Source organism: Furipterus horrens, unplaced genomic scaffold, assembly GCF_987537825.1.
Source record: "Furipterus horrens unplaced genomic scaffold, mFurHor1.1.pri manual_scaffold_2, whole genome shotgun sequence".
In the NCBI taxonomy this organism is placed as follows: Eukaryota; Metazoa; Chordata; class Mammalia; order Chiroptera; family Furipteridae; genus Furipterus; species Furipterus horrens.
The window spans coordinates 202393757-202413296 of record NW_028327172.1 but is presented as its reverse complement, the minus strand read 5'-3'; the positions used below and the strand labels follow the sequence as shown (position 1 = coordinate 202413296).

General features: G+C 34.4%; 1 protein-coding gene across 3 annotated transcripts in view; it reads left to right on the top strand.

Moving 5' to 3' along the window:
• STIM2 (stromal interaction molecule 2) overlaps positions 1–19540 on the top strand; it is a 109116-nt gene that overhangs the window by 75443 nt on the left and 14133 nt on the right. For all 3 annotated transcript variants that reach the window (XM_090267003.1, XM_090267002.1, XM_090267001.1), the window contains exons 4-10: positions 4791–4902; positions 7598–7713; positions 10624–10801; positions 11337–11514; positions 15677–15844; positions 16552–16652; positions 16896–17134. In XM_090267003.1, coding sequence (XP_090123129.1) covers positions 4791–4902; positions 7598–7713; positions 10624–10801; positions 11337–11514; positions 15677–15844; positions 16552–16652; positions 16896–17134 — 1092 coding nt within the window. The remainder of the gene's footprint in view (positions 1–4790; positions 4903–7597; positions 7714–10623; positions 10802–11336; positions 11515–15676; positions 15845–16551; positions 16653–16895; positions 17135–19540) is intronic.

Sequence of the window (19540 nt, the reverse complement as noted above, 5' to 3'; positions counted from 1 at the left end):
TATATAATGTGTGACTCTTGTGTTATTATTAGTGCTGTTGTCTGAAAGATTTTTCTAAGAGATAATGGGTTTCAAATTTTAGAGTTAAACAGTGAGTTATTATTCCAAAGCAAGAGCCATCTGTATTGGCAGTGAACTTGGAGTCCAAAGATTAGAATTCAAATTCTGTTTCTCCCATGTGCTAGACATGTGTGGTCATGTGTGTGATTACGTGGCCTCTCTTGACCAAGGTTCTCTGTATAGGTTGTAGAAGTAACAGCTATCTCTCAAATATGGTTGGTGGGAGAATTAAATGAAAATATATGTGAAAGTGCATAATAAAAATTGTATATATATATATATATATACACACACACAATGTGGCATTATGGTGTTAGTATTCACTGTATTAGGTAGAAGAACAAGTTTCTGCCCTCTAGGAACTCATCATCCAGGAGGTAAGACAGGCATGGACAATTACATTAGAGTTGGTGATAAATCCAGTGGCAGATATATGTAGAGATGATCAGGGGACACAAAGAAGAGCACCTATAATCTGGAAAAGGATGGATAGGGAACACTTAGTGGAGGAAGGAATTCCTGGTCTGAGTCTTAAAGGCTAAGGCAAGCCTGGTAAGGAAGGAGAAGGGAAGATCATTCCAGGTTGAAGGAGTGGCGTGGCGGAATATGTACATTCAGGAAACCGAAAATATAGCTGCAATTATGACTGGTGCATAAACTACTTGTAGTGCCTGATTTGGTTATGTGGATTATTATCACCACTTACCTAACTCTAAAGAGGCAGTGCTACTTGCACAGTGGGTAATAACTCTAGAAACAGACGTGGTCTGAAACGCGGTTGGATCAGTTACTAATCAGTTATCTCTAATTAAGAATTTCACCTTCTTAAACTTTTAGGATCCGTATGATGATAAAAGTACCTCACTTCAAAGGGTTGCTGCAGTAATTATCTGAAATAACATTTGCAAATCCCCTGGTGTTTAATAAACACATTATAAACATTGGCAGCAGTTTTTACCGCTCTCCTAGAAGTCTTAGAGTGACTTCTCTCCTCTCAGCATTCATAACCTACTGTTCTAGGCTGTCAGTTTAGCAATATTTTAAATGCCAACTCTTGTTTGCTATAATGGAATCATAAGACAGAATTGGAATTAATTGTAAAGGTGGTGTAGCTCAGTTTCATTATTTGTGTGTAACTGCGTCATAATTAAATAACCTAGGTGTGATGTCACAGTGAATCAGTGGCCCAGATGGAACTGGAATCAGGACTCTTTCCAGACTTCTTTCTGTTGATCTTGCAATAAATTGCCCCAGATCACGCAGATAAACCAACTGATAGCCTTTGCCACAACTTGTTAGAGAAACAGTATGTTAAAAGTATAGAACTTGGCATTTTCGTTGCTTTGCAGATGGGGAAATATATTTTGAAAGGAAAACCGTGTTTTCCTCGGCCTACTCTCTGGTGGATGCGCTGTTTAGCAATAGCACTTGTGAAAAGAGCAATGAGAGGCACATAATAAGGAACCGGATAATTCTTAAGACTTGCATATACACACAAACAAATTTCTATTTCTGGTTATTAGGTTCTTCTTACTATTTTGTGGAAGTAAATTTTCATAATACTTATCAGTTATACATGTTCTACTTCATTTATTCAAGGGGATCCAATAAATAATTTGTTGAACACTCTTTGATGTACCAGCTGCTAGGGATAGAATGGTGAGTAAAAAGCTTATTCTTTAGTGGATTAAAGAGATGTTGAAATAATCCTACAAATAAATATAATTAGTTAATGTGTATAAAAAGTAGAGTGATTTATGATCATATAGCAGCTGTGTTGGGGGAGGCTCTCCTGAAAGTTTTAGCTGAGATATGAAGACTCAATAAAGTAAATAGGTGAAGAGGAGTCACTGGAATTGAGAAGAGGGTCTCATACTGATAAAACAGCATGTGCCAAGGCCGTGACGAAGGACATAGAATGATCTGTCCTAAGAATTGAAATCCAAGTAGTATATTTGGAACAGAAAAGGCAAAGACAAAATGCAAGTCCTGGTCATGAGAAGAGAAGTGAAGGCATTTACTAGGCATCACTGAAGAAACTAAGCAGCACGAGAAGTGGACCTCCCGAAGTAAATTGTGTGCTGTACATGAGAATTTTGTTGTGGTAAAGATTCAGTGTAGAGAAGATTACTTTAGAACCACTATAATATTCAATTTACTAGATAGAGTAGTACTAGGATTGGGGCACTTTTAACTCGACGTTATTTTTCACTTGGTTTTTCTTTCTATCCTGGCTCATTGTAATTAAGGGAATATTTTGATGTCCTGGTGTGTTTAGGTTAAGGACTTTTGCTGTTGATAGTTGAGCAGCCTACAAGTGACAGGGAGAACATTTTCCTGTTTTCTTGGCTCCGTTTTTCGTGTGGGTGTGTGAGGTGCAGCTGCGCTGTTGGTTTCTTGGCAGCCCAGGCAGGGTAATGCTCAAGGCATTTCATCTCGGATAGGAAGAGACTTAAGACTAAAGAGGCTGCTTTGAATGTATTAAATTTAGTGGAAGGTACCCAGGGCCTGAATCTTTGGTTGATATTCTAACTTATTTGGCTAAATTGATACAACAGCCCCAGGCACATGTTCAAGCTTATGGCAGGCACACATACAGAAGAGAACATAAAAGAAATAGTCAAAACTTTGTCTCAATATAAAATTAGCAATTACCATATGCAATTTTAAATGAATTTTTGTTAATTTTTAATTAGTGATTTATTTAAGCATTTTCTCTAAATAATGAAAAAGACAGATTGTGAAAAATTAACTTTGCTAAGTGAACTCATAATTATTTGTAGTTTACCAGAGAGATCTTTTCTCAGATTTATTTTTTTAACAGATGAATTTCCCGATCTGCTTTTATTGCTTACTTGTTCACTTTCCTTTGACCTTTTCTGTGGTATATAAGTACTTTGTTTTCCAAAATCCTCAAATTTAATGCAGATAATATGGAGCCCTTCATTTTTAAGTGCAGTTGCATCCTTTCCTTTGGGTGAACTATCATCGTCCTTCGTACTCTTCAAACAGAAATGTCTGAGTTGCTTCCCATATCTAACTGCTTGTTTGTAGCTCTACTGTTAATTCATATTATTGCTCTCAGGGTAGCACAGAGTCTGGTCCTGAGGTTGGTTGTCTGGGTTCAAATTTAGTCTTGCTACTGAGTATTTTGGTCCCACTAAGCTACTCAGTTTCTCATCTCCAAAATGGAGATAATCATGTTAGTACTTCATACGTTTATTTTAAGGCTAAAGGGAAAAGTGTATATACCAATATAAAGCTGTCCAGGAGAAGAGAGATTGGCTATCATTTTCTTCACAATTTGGGGTCAGTCTCCTAGAATTCATGAGTATCTGTCTTTACTCTCCTGGGAGTTCTTGTTCAGTCTAATCTGTATGCTGATCACTCCCAGTTTATGTCTCCGTTCCTAACCCTGCTCTCTCCTAAGCTTCAGACTTGTATATCTGATGGATACTGTTTATCTACACTTAAATATCTAATACATACCTTAAACATAATATGTCTAAAAACAGAACTTTGATCTCTGCCACCTGCTGCTACTTCCCTCCCCAGTCTGTTCCCACCATTCCTTCCTGTCTGTTAATGGCACCACCCTCTGAACTTTTCTTTGGCTTTCCTCTAGCTATCAGCCACCATCCATTTTATTAGCACACCTAACAGTATTATCCCAGAATATGTCCTGAGTGACCACATGTCACTATATTCTCTACTAGCACCATAGTTCAAGGCAATAACCTCTTTTGCATGGACAGAAATATAAGAAATGATCTCATTTCGCTCTGTTTTCAATTTTGGTTCATATAATCCATTCTTCACATTTTGAAGACTTATATTTTAACAACATGGATTATTTTATGCCTACCATCTTCTTACTAAAATCAGAAAAATGTCCAGAATTTTTGAAAATCATTTATGATCTGGACTTTCTGTTTTCTTCTCATCTCTCAACCACAGCTAGTTCATTCCTTTTGTAAGGCCTTTACATTAGCTTTTCCTTTCATTTGGGATATTTTTTACCCAGACTGTCACAATGTTGGCTGCTTGTGATTTTTAGATCTCAGGGTAGATGACAGCTTTTCAGAGAGCTTTATCCTGACATACATACTTCCTTCCTTCCTTCCTTCCTTCCTTCCTTCCTTCCTTCCTTCCTTCCTTCCTTCTTTCCTTCCTAGCTGATCAGTATCTGAAATCTGCACTCCCTTTCTTCTTTCTTTCATAAATTGCTCTTCTCCACTCCCAAAATAATTTACGTTCCATGAGGGCAGTGACTTTATTCACCTTGTGTATTACCATATTCCCAGTGCTTACAATAGAACCTAATACTCAGAAGGTTTATTGTATTATGGGGAAAGAATGATGAATAATGTAATATATATCTGTTAAGTTTTCTGAAGTCAGGGAAATAATAATTGTTTCATTCTGCAGAAAATTTGCATAGATGCTTATTTTACAATTAACCATGCTAGTATTTTGTCTCTGTTATATGTTTTCTCTGTTGTAGATTGTATGCCCTCAAGGGCCAGAGGTACGTCTTCTTTGTTTTTAGCTCTCATAGAATGCTAAATACCATTTTAATACTTAGTGTTGATTGAATTGGAAAATTCAGTCTAACATCTTTCTTTCCTTTGAAGTTATAATAATTATAAATGTGTGTATGTGTATAGATATAATTTATATACATAAAGCAGGTGTGTATAAAAAGGGCCTTCCCCTTTTATCTCTTGTAGTTCATAATTGGACCCTTGAGGACACAATTCAGTGGTTGGTAGAATTTGTTGAATTACCCCAGTATGTGAAGAATTTTAGAGATAATAATGTCAAAGGAACAACACTTCCCAGGTGAGTCTTTATTATCCAAATGTATTTTTTTCACTCATGGGAAATTATATGCTACATGTTACTTTTCATTGCCAAATCTACAAGTTACTTCTGAGGCTAAGAGCTCAAAGGAAATACTATAAATATATCCCATCTTTAATTTTTTTAAGGTATGAGTTTTTGCAAGTTTTAATCAATTTTTCTTATCTAACCAGTAACAACTTTAAAAAAATTTATACCGAAGAAAAGTGATTTTGAGACTGAGAAGGTCGGCCAGCTCTATCTTTTTCAGATAACATCAAAGGGCCAACCTCTGACCACCAGGTTAAAAAAAAAAAATTATCTGATATAAATCCAACATTATGAAAAGATCTGTTTGAATAGATTAATTTACAGATTCTTCTTAATTGGCATTCTTTTAATAACAACAATAACCATTTAGTATTAGTGGCCATAAGTTAAATTTTAAAAAATAAAGTTTAATAAACAAATATAAATAATAGCAACCATTTTAAAATGTATATTACATAGAGTTACTCTATATTATCTTATTTAAATCAGAAAGAAGTGAAATATTTTGCTTAAGGCAGTGTTTGAATACAGGTAGATCTGATACCAGGTTTGGGATGCTAATTTATCCTTTATATGTCTGAAATTTTTACTAGTTTTCTGAATTATAGTTTCTAAATCTATTAATTAACTTAATAATCTTTAAAGCTTTAAATGTTGAAATTTGCAATAATTCTACCAAAATTTGACCTTACAAGATTGCTTATTCCTCTCTGGATTGTTTCTTATATGAAAAAATGACTCTAATCCCTTTTAACTATATAATTATTATATGTGATGAAATGGGCACATTGTATTTCTAATCAATTTGCTTATCTACCTTATTTAAATAAGTGGCTTCTGTTGATTTAAAGTTTGTATTTTGGATCCAGTTGAAAGTTTTCGTATTTTCCTTAAATGTATCCTAAACATTAACATCAGTATTTCTAATTTTACTATGAACATGACTATAGTGATGAAATTAGGAGGATAATAGTCAATTCAACAAGTGAGTATTGAGTATCTTTTACCTTCATGGTGCAACTAGGTGCTAGAAAGAAGACACAAATTAAACAAGATGTAGTTCTTTTAAACAAGTTGCTTAGTTAAAATCAACAAAATAATAGAGCATTAAAATGGAATTAGGGTTTTCCAAGTTATATATGTTACCCTGGTTATGAGGAACCCATTGTATTTTTCTTATATTGTTTTTAGTTGTAATGGTTATCTTAAATCTTTTAGTGTATTTTTCTATACTCTGTAATTCTTATTACCAGAGCTTATACTAAGGCTCTCTTCACCTGATACATGCCTCCTCATTCCTTTCAGACTTGTGTGAACTTCCCTGACATCCTCACCCACTCAGGTAGAATCACTTCCACCTCTGGGCTCATATTGAACTTTGCATAAAATTCTGTTATATAGCTTTCTTTTTACTACATCTCATTGTCTTTCTTAAATTTAGTCTATTGATAGTATTGCTATGAATTCATTCATGCATCCTTCCATGCATTCATTCACCTATTTTACAAACATTTATCAAGCATCTACTTTTGCCAAGCACCATGCTAAGTTTGGGGATACAGAGCTAAGATAGTTTTTGCCTTCAAGGACTTTGATGAGTGTTATATTAAAGGAGTAACAGGAGCATGCAAATAAGGAACCTGTGAGGAAGATGAAGGCATTTTGTAAAGGGAAAGTTAGAGTTCTTTACTCTATATTTTATAGAAGCCTCATAGGAGTTCCTGTAACTTCTTGTATAATCAGAGGTTCTGATATCTTCCTAAATACAATGTAGTGGTTCCAGTATCGTTGTTGGAATCACACATTTCCTCTTACTGATTATGTAACCTTGGCAAGTTATTCATCCTCTCACTACCTTGACATATAGTACATGCTTGTTTTTATTGTCACTGTTATTAAGAATTATATTATTATTATTAGGTTTTGTGTTATAAGACCTTTCTTGGAATCATACTTGGTTGTTAAGAAATCTTAGTTGACTACTGTGCTACTTGGATTTTGAGTCCAAATTGAAGTGATTTTATTTCCTTATTTTACCTGTGCTTTGGCCCCCTACATACTTGTTTTCATTGCTAATAAAATGCTTCAGTACTTCTTATTACATAAATCTTTCAGTTTACTTTCCCAACTAGTAATGACTTCTTCCCACTTAGGACTTCAGTGGACTTTGTTTACTTTTTAAACAGTTTAAACATTACACTGTGAAGGCATAGACTTCTTAGATAATTTTAAAGATAGGCAACAGTCTAAATTGAGAACTATTTTTAAAAGTCAGCTATTGATGTTAAATAAATTACTTATAATCTTGTTTTTTTGTGAAATGACAGTAAAATGCTAGGTAATTAATGATTATACATTTTTTAATTTGATAAATTTAAAAATCATATTAAGTTATAGCACAAAATAGCCTTAGAAAACAAAAATATCAATCTAGGAACTAAATTATTAACACACAGAAGTATTTGTACAGCTTTTTGTTCTGAAAAGGTTTTGGATATGTGTAATAAAGTATTAAATCACACTTGGATGATCTTTTATGGTAATTATCACTAATATGTAAAGTATTAAATATATTGCCCAAATACTTAAATTTACATACTAGAAATATTTTTATTTAATGTGCATTTGTTTTTTCAATGAACAGGATAGCAGTACATGAGCCTTCGTTTGTGATCACTCAGTTGAAGATCGGCGACCGGAGTCACAGACAAAAACTTCAGCTCAAAGCACTGGATGTGGTTTTGTTTGGACCTCTGACACGTTAGTATTCACTCTCACAGAATATGATGCAAAAGAATAATCAGATCATCTATTTGTTATCTAAAGAAGGACAAAGTAAGAAAGGTAGTAGATGACTAAGAAGAATCATCTCTTAGGTGTAAAAGAAATTTAATACTGTCTTAAAATAGAAGATGTATAGGGTGAAAAGTTTTGTTGTTGAAATATAGAGGGTGAAAATTTCAAAGCTGTTTACAGATGTAAAAAGCTGTAAAAACTGTTAGTTGATAATTTAAAATTAAATTTCTAGATTTAAAACTGGATCTTTATAGCAGTTTTAATGTTGATGATATAACTGGATGTTCACTGAAGAAAACTGCACCTTTAAAAAATGGTGCAGTCTGACCATCTTGATGGCATGAAGTAATGGAACCTAACCTGATTTCATTAATTACCAAGAAAATATTTTTCAGATGTAGATCAAAAGCAAAGGCCCACTTTGAAACTTTACAAAGTAACACTATCCTGGCAGAAGCACAAGGTGGAGAGTTCTCTAGATTGTTTTGAAGAGGAACACTTAAGAAATTGCTCTGTCATTTTTGTAAAGAAAATAAACCTGTATTTCTTTAATTAGACAGGAGTACATTTTTTCCCCAGAAGGAAAGTTTAATATGCTTATTTCATTTAGTTTCTAACTGCTGAAAGCTTTGGGGAAAAGCGTGTGAAGAGTATCCATTTTAGAGGAATTACTTTATTTTTCAGTAGCCAAAAATGAGTAACAAAATGAATGTAAGAAAAATGACTTCTGTAAGTTACAAATCAGTAAGTTACAAATTAGGTAACTCGTGTTGATTTCACCTTCATTCTCAGAGTTAGAAGACCTGCAGGTTTCTATGATACTGCCTAGGGGGTAGCTCAGCTAAAAAAGGGTTACTGGAGTGCTTGGATGGATTCCACGACTTTACTGGTGCTTCTTTTTTGGCTCAGGCTAAAAGAGCAGCTGGTGAAACAGCTGGAACTTCCCTTTGTGAGGGTTGGTAGCCATGCACTGTTGGTGGAAATTACAAACCCTAGGAAATAGAACACTACTGAAATGCCCAGCATTCCGTGGAGATGATACCCTTTTTAACCCTTTCCTTGCGTAAGCGTTCTACTGAATCTCTTGGGGGTTGTCTTCTGTGAGATTCTTTGTAATATTTTCATGTGAATGATTGGTGAAAATAGCAATTAAAATATGGAATTTGTCTATATACAACGTGGTCAGGAATATTTATATTTTATTAACCCAGGGACAGTATTATACTACTATGATGTGAAAAGGAACCAAACTAGTCTCAGAGAATGTTGAAGATAAATGTTTCAGTAAACAAAAGATGTTTTCATGAACACCTTTTTAATGTGTTTGTCTTAAAATTATTATTTGAATGATCGAACCCTATAGTTGAAACACCCATGTTAGATTTATAAAAAACTAGCTTTGGCAAATGAGCAGATACATTATAAAGGAGTTTTCACTGAGATCTTTGCTAGTTTGTGGTACATACTGTAGTTTGGGACTTGCCCATTTATTGTTCTTTCTGGTGATAATATTTCAGCCTGAACAGGGCTCCAGTTTGAGCTAGAGGCTGAGCTGAACCTCTCAGTCTGAGGCAGAAATAGAAATAAATCCTTTTAAGATTTTAGTTTGTGTAGTGCATCCCTTTCTCTGTAGGTGAGGGCATGCACTCTGGGGACACGCAACCCTGAGGGTCTCTGGCACAGAGCATCTATTTATCACACTGTATAAACATATATGGACCCTAGACTTGTAAGCATAGGTACTTGTCATTTCTGCAGAGCTCTTCATCTCATCAAACATACAGAATGTCTTCCTGCTGGAGGCCTGGGCGGTTAGATACCTCTTTGGGGCAAATAATACATTTCATTAGTCACCATTGTGTCTCCCTCCAGAGAGTCACCTGAAAATTAGTCTGTATTGACAATCCTAATAAAGTTCCTAATAAACTAGACTTTATTTGACTGGTGGTTTCTATGTTTTGTATTATCGAAAATGGTAGGCCCTGGCTCCTTACTCAGAAACAATGCTGATGAGAGAGACTGAGTTGCCTGGCTTGGTAGGGAAGACGATCCTATTTTTTCCTTCTGGTAACCCAGACGTCTCTGGCAAATAGCCATCTAAAACAACAAAACAATATTGTTATGGTCATTTAACCCATGGTTTCTTAACCTTTGCATTATTCACATTTTAGGTTGGATAATTCCCAGGTAATTTTTCGTACAAGGGTGGTGAGTGGGGAAATGATTGTCTTGTGCGTTGTGGGATGTTTAACGTCCTTGGACTCTCCCTGCTAGACACCAGTAACACTCTCCCAGCCCCTTTCACTCTCCTCCCTATTGTGACTGAAAAAAAAAAAAAAAAGTCAAATGTTTGCTGGGGAAAATAATCACCTTTGGTTAAGAATCACTGATTACGCTTAATTAGTTACACAACTATAGGCTTGAGGAAGATGCTTTTTGGTAAATGATTAGCATTCCAGCTTGGTTATTGAACATCACAGCTGCTTCACTTGACTAAAGGAAAGGAGTTAGAAAGATAAGGACGACATTCTTTATGACTCTTTCACCCAGAGGGCCATTCTCAGTACCCAATGGGAGGTGCTGTTGCTTTTTCAGGGGGCCCCAGGACTTTTGTTACTGCCTCCTGTCCCAGCAGGTACATAGTCCATCCATGTTTGTTTATCTGTGTCCTTCTGCCAGTCTGGTATATGAAGTAATTGTAATAAGCACACTGATTATTTGAAGAAAGGATTTTAAAAAGCTGGAGCTTTTATATGGGAGGGATATTTTATTGTTTTATTTTTAGATGCCTCCTCTAATTTTAAAAGTGTCTCTGTGTATTGAGATTCTGTTGCACTCAAAGATTAATTTAACCATCTTTAATTCTCTTCCTAGGCCCTCCTCATAACTGGACGAAAGATTTTATCCTCATAATTTCTATAGTAATTGGTCTTGGAGGTTGCTGGTTTGCTTACAAGCAGAATAAAACATCAAAAGAACATGTTACAAAAATGATGAAAGACTTAGAGAGTCTCCAAAATGCGGAGCAAAGTCTAACGGACTTACAAGAGAGGTGAGTAACTGAAACAAGCTATAAGTCTTGTTATTTATGTAGGAAAATATAATTTGTGAAAATGTAATATGAACATGTGCATACACTTATGTTTAGGTTGATACATGCACCAGAAATGTATGTATACTTCATTTCATATATTTACAAAAGTATCATTATGTTGTTATAACAGATTATTATGAAGGTATGCACTAGGGAATAAATGGATAGAGACCAGTGGAAATCAGTCATATGTAGGAAGAGTTATATGTGGAGTTAAATTATATTTTTGACTTGATTTAAATAATTATATAGTTCTTATAGTCTCTTTGCTGAAGACTATTTCCCTGTTATCCCTGTATTCTGAGCTCAAGATAACCAAAATAGATGTATAGTGGGCTACATGATGTTTTTATTGTCCAAACTTAAGATTAATAGAAAATTTTGCACATTTTGATTAAAACAGTGACCTTTTGCTTGATACATATTTGTATTTCATTAAAAATGAAATTTTGGCAACTTTCCTGTGGGATTTACATTTTTATTGTTCTGTAAGGCTTGAAAAGGCTCAGGAAGAAAACAGAAATGTTGCTGTAGAAAAGCAAAATCTAGAGCGCAAAATGATGGATGAAATCAATTATGCAAAGGAGGAGGCGTGCCGGCTGAGAGAACTGAGGGAGGGAGCTGAAAGTGAATTGAGTAGACGTCAGTATGCAGAGCAGGAATTGGAACAGGTATTTATGTTTTACAAAAAGTATTTGTTAGAATATTTGTACTGCCATTCTGAGTTTTTTGCTTTTGTTCAGTCTTATACATTCCGTTCCGTTGTATGCTAATCTTTTATTAATCAAAGAATCATTTGTTCATATTGTTTGCATTGACCAAAGTCCCTATAGCAAAGTCACAAAGTAGTAACTAAAGATGAAGTTGCCATCATGTTCTCTTATTTATGAAATCTTATTCCATGCCATGTTAATTATCTTGAGTAAATTTAAGGCATTTATTTAACATCTGTAATATGTTTCAGTTTTCAGCTGTAACCTAGTATATCTAATGTTAAACTTCTCTGCAAAGGTTAAGAACTCTATTGAGCATTCACTGGAGTCCTGTTAAATGGTTCTAGAATATTATCTGCTAAAAATTCTGAGGTTGTCTAAAGGATATTCTTTCCAATATCTGCTTTCACTATGAATTTACTAAAGAAGGGATATAGGTGTTCAGGCATTGCATGGTCCTTTGGGTGGTGGCTCTGGATTAATTTAATTATAGTCAAATGTACTAGTTTTTATTCCTGCTATAAAAATTTACTACAAACTTAGTGGCTTTAAAACAACACATTTATTATCTTACAGTTCTCAAAGTCAGACTCTATAAAATAGGTCCGCGGATTGCATTCCTGCAGGAGGCCCTAGGGGAGGATCTGCTTCCTTGCTCTTTCCAGCCTCTAAGGGCCGCCTTCATTTCTTGGCTCATGGCACCTTCCTTCATCCAGAGCACGTCACTCCAGCCTCTGCTTCCATGGTCTCTTCTTCTTTTGACTTTGACCCTTTCATAATGGATAAAGAAACTGAGGAACAAAATGAGGATGAGAAAACTTTTTCAAGATGAGAGAGTGGCTCAGTTGTAAACCAGGGGCAAGCACCTCCCACTTTGCAAAAAGCATTGTCACCTTCTCAGTCCAGTGCTTAATGAGGAATAAAAATTGCATGAGTTTCAATTTCAGCTCCTGAGCAAATGTTCAGTGTGCATGACTATTTCCTTTGAGTTTGTCATTTTTGACTGAATGCCGCCTTCTCTATTTGTTAACTGTTCTTTCCCTCACACCCCAGACATCTGTTTTTTGGATCTTTTCCTGGTAAGAAGTTTGTTCTCTTAAGTTGCTTCCTAGTCATATTTTGCAGTCAGGTCCTATTTACCTGAGAAAAACTTCTGTAGAGAACATAGTAAAGAACAGGGAGTTAAAAAAAAAGAAAAAAAGAAGAAAAGAAAAAAGCCCTCTCCAAAATTATACAGTGTTCATGTTAGCTGTTTTGCCCTTTACTCCTGTGAGAGCTCCCTGCCTGTTCCCACCAAGACTCCTAACTCTTAGTCTGATAGTACAAATCAGAAAGCAGTAGTAGGAATTCTCTCCAGAGATATAAATGAATAGCAGTGTTTTATAGGTGACTATCTCACAGGTGAGGGAGAAGACACAATATAAAAGAATACCCAAGAATCACTACCGTTCTCATCTGAAGTTCTTGGCATAGAGACCTTGAATTCAGTAGACCCTGAAATCACTATGATTTTATGTCCCAGTACAAACATAATGATCCTAGTGATATCCTGAGTCAGTAAGTGGTGGTTTAAATGAGAGAAATGGGTATTTAAAAAGAATTCTGTTCAACATTATTATAGTAATAAGAGACACAATTTTGAGTGTTTATATGTGTTTTTATGCATACTGTAAATGGTTAGCTCCTCAATTTTAATCTTCACACTACACAGAAATTATTTTCATTTACAAATATGCAAAGGGGTTAAATAACTTGCCTTAGGTCACACAACTATTAAGTGACAAAGGCAAGATACTGCATATCATATTCCAAAGTCCATGTTTTCCCTTAATGTTATTAAAATCTTTGTTTGTAGAAGTAAGTTTGACTGGGAAGTTCCACACTTGCACATACTTTGAAATATTACTATATATTTTGTCTGGGGGATAATCAACTTCTCAAAATTAGAAGGCAGGTAAAACTGGTACATATTTTATATTTACACTAAAAACTTTTGGGCAAATGATACTACCACCTTATATTTTGTACAAATTCTTGTCACATAAAATTATTTTGTTCTTAAAGTCTGAAGAAGCCTAAAGTCAGGACAAGTCATAGTACCCCTGTTCTAAATGCATGACACAGTAAAAGCCTCAGAAGGTAAAGAACTTGCTGAAGGTCACAGGTAATAAATAATAAAGTTGCACCTAGAAGCCAGGTTTTCAGATGTTCAGGCTGTTTCTGTGATACTACGTTTTTACTTATTGCTGTTTTACACAAAAATTATATAAATAATTATCATATTTAAGCAATTTAATAATTCATTTTTGTAAAAGTTATTAATTACTCAGTTTTCACTGCATCAATTCCCCAGTAAATGACAACGTGATTCAAACTAAGGGTTGGAATTTAGGTCAAATAATAAACTTGGGAAACATAGCACAGAAAAATAGTTAAAATAGTTGCTATTATTAGGTCAGGATTTTTAAAATTTTGAGACATGATTTGACAGTCAATCAAAATATTGTAAAGCCTCAGTTTATGCTAGAGGCATATCAGTTCTGTGTTAAATGTGTTTATTGAGTTCTTTTATGAGAAATAAATTTGTAGTAGAACGTTAAGGAAAGTCTTAAAGATGAAAGAGAAAAACTTGAGTGAAATTTGTTCAGGTTCTCTGTATACTTCCTTGGCAGTGAAAATTATGTAGAAATCTTAGCCTTAAAATCTCATAAGAAGAAGGGCCTGCAGCCCTACACTTTGTGGCATTATGTAGACCTGCATGTCACAGGACCTGAGCTCAGATTCTCTCTTCCTGGGAGATTAGCAGAGGCGCCACACAGCTTAGCCAAACTTCTTCTTAAACACGGTATTGTCCCAAGCACATTGCCCCGTGAATTGTGTCGGGCAGATGTTGCTTAGGGTTTGTTTTCAGTAAGTACTATCTCTTATCTTTGTTTTTAATATCCGTTTTCTGAATTGTTTACTTAGTGTCCATTGTGATTTTTAAAAAAATTTTGGACTTAAAAAAATACTTTTCTACATATAATTTCTCTTACAATATCTGACAGCCATTCTATTTCTGTATCAAAATTTTGTGTATAGTACTCTTCTTAGTTTAATCTGGCTACACAGTAAAGTTTATTTAAATGAGCTGGTTTTTCAGATCAAACGCTCTTCTACGTGTTAGTTTAGGAGCAGAGATTTAGCTCCCTTACTTAAGCTTGAGGAAAATTAATTTGCAGTGTTCCAGAAGCAGGATCCTCCATCGTTCACTCCTTACTCTGTCTGAAGGTCTGCGCGTGTGTGTGTACAGAATTCTATAGATCCCATCATGTATCTTTACATATCTTTAGTGTAAGTGAATCATTCATTGCTAGAATGGGTTGTCTCTTCCCTCTTTGTTCTTTTCTTACTGACGCTTTTCCTTAAGAGTATTTTCCTTAGGTTTAATACCCCACTTGCTCACTCACCATTGACTCCCCTCAAGGGCCACGGAACAGGAGACTCGGACACTGAAGGCCATGCACAGCTTCTCATCGAAAGTCAAGTAGACTCTCACTCAGAATCTGTTCTCTCAAAATTTACACTTTATATTTTCTGGTGTATTTGAAGCAGTGAATTAAAGAGAAGTGGTGAGAGTGAGTATGTAGTTTAAGGAACCATAGTAGAGCTTTAGAAACATTAGGGTACTAGAGCAGATAGTCACCCTATTTTAGACACTTATTAATATCCTACTTTATAAACAAGTAATTCATTATGAGAAGAGTGTGATCAGTTTTAGTTTTTATATGCCCTGGATTTTTTCTTTCTTAGTGAGTCTGGTTATAATCAAATATAAAAACTAAATATTGCAGCTTGATATATATGTAAGTCCCCTCTGTCCTCTGGCTTTACAACTTCGCTTAGTGAATTTAAGATGCACTTAAAAACTTCCGCTTTAGTTTTAAAGTCAGAAGTATATCATTTTAGACTTTGTGATTTTAAAAAATGTTTACAAAGAGCATAATTAAAATGGGGTTGTCTCTTAATTTAGGCACTAAAATATCTTAAATTCTTCAAAAATTGTTAATTTAAATAGATTAAAAAAAAGAAATTCTTCTCTCTTCTTTCCCCTCTTCCTCCCTCTCTCCCTCCCACCCAGGTTCGAATGGCTTTAAAAAAGGCTGAAAAAGAATTTGAATTCAGAAGCAGCTGGTCTGTTCCAGATGCGCTTCAAAAGTGGCTCCAGCTTACACACGAAGTGGAAGTACAGTACTATAATATTAAAAGACAAAATGCTGAAATGCAGTTAACCATTGCTAAGGAGGAGGTACTCTATTTCAAAACTTACTAAATTTCTAGAAGGATTAACCAGTTGGAATACAAGGTTATGAATAAATTTTTATTATTGTGGATTCTTTTCTTGAGCTGGAACTTACTGCATAAGGTGATTCTCATAATCATAGGCTATAAAGTAAAATTATTTAAAGAGTTATATACCTTTCAGAATGACCTGTGTCATTTAAAAATCATCTCTGTTATCATTATCATAAATGTTTTATACAGAGCTTTTCTCCTCTGTGCTGTTGCTTCGTATCTGATTCAGGTTAGTAGTTACTAGAAATTAATGTCCACCTTTATTAAATTATGTAAAATAAGATTAAGTCTTAATCTGATTTGTAGCCAAAAAAAAAGAAAAAAGCTTAGTTCACTCACTAACACCTCTATTGCAGTAGGATATAATGTTATTTGGTTAGATTTAATAGAAAATTCAGGTCTTTCTGAACCACAGAAATAAGAAAGATTCTCCAGAACAAGGTTTTGAATCATATTGTTTGGGTTGGGAAAGCATGTTTTCTTTTCTTTTTCCCCTGTCATCTATTTTGTTTCCCCCTTTTTTGAGAAAATAGGACTACATATTAGCTAGTAATTTTTTACTGATTTTTAGATTATTAATGTATTCAAAATAAAATTAACCTTATTAGCATATGTGTTTTTTCCCAAACCTACCCTTATTCTTCCTCCTTTGGTTTCTAGGCGGAGAAAATTAAAAAGAAGAGAAGCACAGTTTTCGGGACCCTGCATGTCGCACACAGCTCCTCCCTGGATGAGGTAGACCACAAAATTCTGGAAGCAAAGTAAGACTGTTATCTTAGCTCTTCGTTTGTTTTCACTGTGTTGAAATAGATCATTTATAGACAATTTGTATTTTAATTTGTCATTTGATGTGTATAATCACATAATTCATACTAATTCTAAGACAGTGTTATTTCCTCTTGCAATTAGCTAATTGCCATGGTCTGTCATGTAGTTGCCTTGTTTCAGCACCATATTAAAGACTATTTCACATAATAAATAATTCCTGTATTCACTTTTTCCAGGAAATCTCTTTCTGAGTTGACGACTTCTTTACGAGAACGGCTTTATCGCTGGCAGCAGATTGAGAAGATCTGTGGCTTTCAGATAGCCCATAACTCGGGACTCCCCAGCCTGACCTCGTCCCTTTACACTGATCACAGCTGGGTGGTGATGCCCAGAGTCTCCATTCCACCCTATCCAATTGCTGGAGGAGTTGATGACTTGGATGAAGATACACCCCCACTAGTGTCACAGTTTCCTGGTAAGAGATGAGTTCAAAAAAGAGAGTTGGTACAGTTTTTAAAGTAACTTTATATCATGCCATTTATGGAGCATTTTACTTTGAGGTGTATGATAAAAATTTTGTTCATTCTTTATTTTCTCTTTTTGTTGTTAATTTTTGTTTACTGTTTGATAATACTATCTGAGGTATTGAATGAAGTGCTGAGCTTTGAGGGGAAACATTCTTTCAAATAGCTTAGTCTATAGTAGAAAGTAAAAATTAGGGGAAGATCTTGGAAACCTAAATTCTAATCCTAGCTCTGTCACTAACCAACCATGTGACTTTGAGCCAGTCTGTGATTTACTTTAAATTGAGTTGACTTTCACAGTAAGGATGTTTTTCAGTATTTTGTTTTGCTTTTCCAGTTCTGTCCTTTTATTGAAAGGATATTAACTTATGAAACACTGAACCAATTTACCTTTATACAAAATTAAACTGTGCTTAATGTTTAGAAAATCTTATATATATTTTTGTTCCTAGAGACAATTATCTTAAGTTTTCAGTGATTGTGATATATACATTTGAACTTTTAAATATTAAAAACGTACAGGAGTTGATTTTAAACTTAAAATGTTTTAGAAATGCTATGATCAAATTTATTATCTTGGAAAAATAACTCATACCACAGATTATACTTTGAGAGCTCTGCCTCCACCCAGTGGCACAGCAGTGATATTACACACTCCTTCTAGAAGCGTAATTTCTGAACCTGATAAATAAGAATTCTTGGCAGTAGGATGAAGGCTCTTCATTATATATTCTCCAGAGCAGTTTTAAATTTGTACCATGGGTATGTACATGATGTAATTATGAAATAATGACAAACACACCTGTGGTATGTTAAGAGCAAAGTAAGAGTGTAAAACTATACATACATAGCATTGATATTGTGTGTGTGTTTATTTGAAGGGAAAAAAGACAGAAGATACCAACAAAGGTTAACCCTGTGTGGGTAGGAGAACAGATGATAATTTATTTTTCTATTGGTACTTTTATAGTACTGGTAAAAATACACAGTAGGAATGTAGTAACAATTTATTAAAAATTTTTTACTATAAAGCCTTTTAGATATTCTCAAAAATAATATGCTCACCTACTACAGAGATAGATTTTTTCTTTTTTTATTGTATTTTAATGCACATGTATAACTCCCCCGCCCCCAAAGTACTTTAAAAAACAAAAAGCAAAGAAAAAACCTAGTTAATTTAGGGAATACATCTTCATGCACACTTCTGATATTGTGTAATTACGTATTCTAAGGAGAAACTGCAACTTTAAAAACTATAACCTTATACACCTATGAATCAGTGTTGCACCTGGTAAGCTTAGGATATGTAATGCAAATACACAGTATTCAGACATCAGAGCTGGTCCAGATCTAGATATAACTATTTTACACAAAAATACCACTGTCTTGCAGCAGAGGGCCAAACTGAGTGAAGTCTCACTCTCAGTATGCATTACATTTACAATCTGTTCTCTCCTCCCTCCTCTTGTAAGAGATTAGTGACTCTCCAGTCTGCTTGTATTATCTGCCTGTCATTGAGCTGCAGAATTAAAACCACAGAAATGAACATAAGCACAAAGTCACAGACTATTTGCAAATTTAAAGCTTTCTTTCATAAAGTTGTTCTAAAAGCTAGAACTCTTTCTAAATCATAACTTCAGAAAAGCTATAACAATTGATTTGAAAAACTCAAACTGAAAAATGCTCAAAGACTAAAATATCTGTCTAAGTCTTCAGCCAATCAATGATTAACTTCTGCTCTCCATTCCTCGGATACCTGTTCTATCTATACTGTTTCAAAAAGGTCAGAAAAATTGGGAAATGCATCAGCAGGCACTAGAGTTTTTCAAGTGATTTCTAATATATGAACTATACCATTTGAAATTCAAATGCTCTATAACTTTGCAAAAAGTCAAAATATTTATTATTAAATTCTAAAATTTATTAATAAAATCTAAAATATTTAAATTTTACTTTTCTACCAAAATGTATTCTGTAAAAATTTTCAAAAAGTAGAGCATAACAAAGGAATGGTCCTTGGCGACTACTGAGTTTGAGTGCTGCATCGTTTACTGGCATTTGTTCAGGTGTCTTCCCAAGTTGCTTGTACCTGCTACAGAATTCCCTCCAAGGTTTCTTACTGCTCTGGGAGAGTCTTTAAAAATGTTTCCTGGTTGTTCTCTGGGTTAAAGATATCTTCTCCTTGACATTTTTTTTTTTTTTTACTGTGCTATGTTATTATTATTATTTTTAAAATTTTTGACTTATTTATTATTTTTCTATTACAGTCGTCCATGTTATTTTTTTAATCATATGCGTTAAAAAATTTAATGACAAATTTATGAATATGACTGGTGCCTTTTATGTCTTTTTTAGAA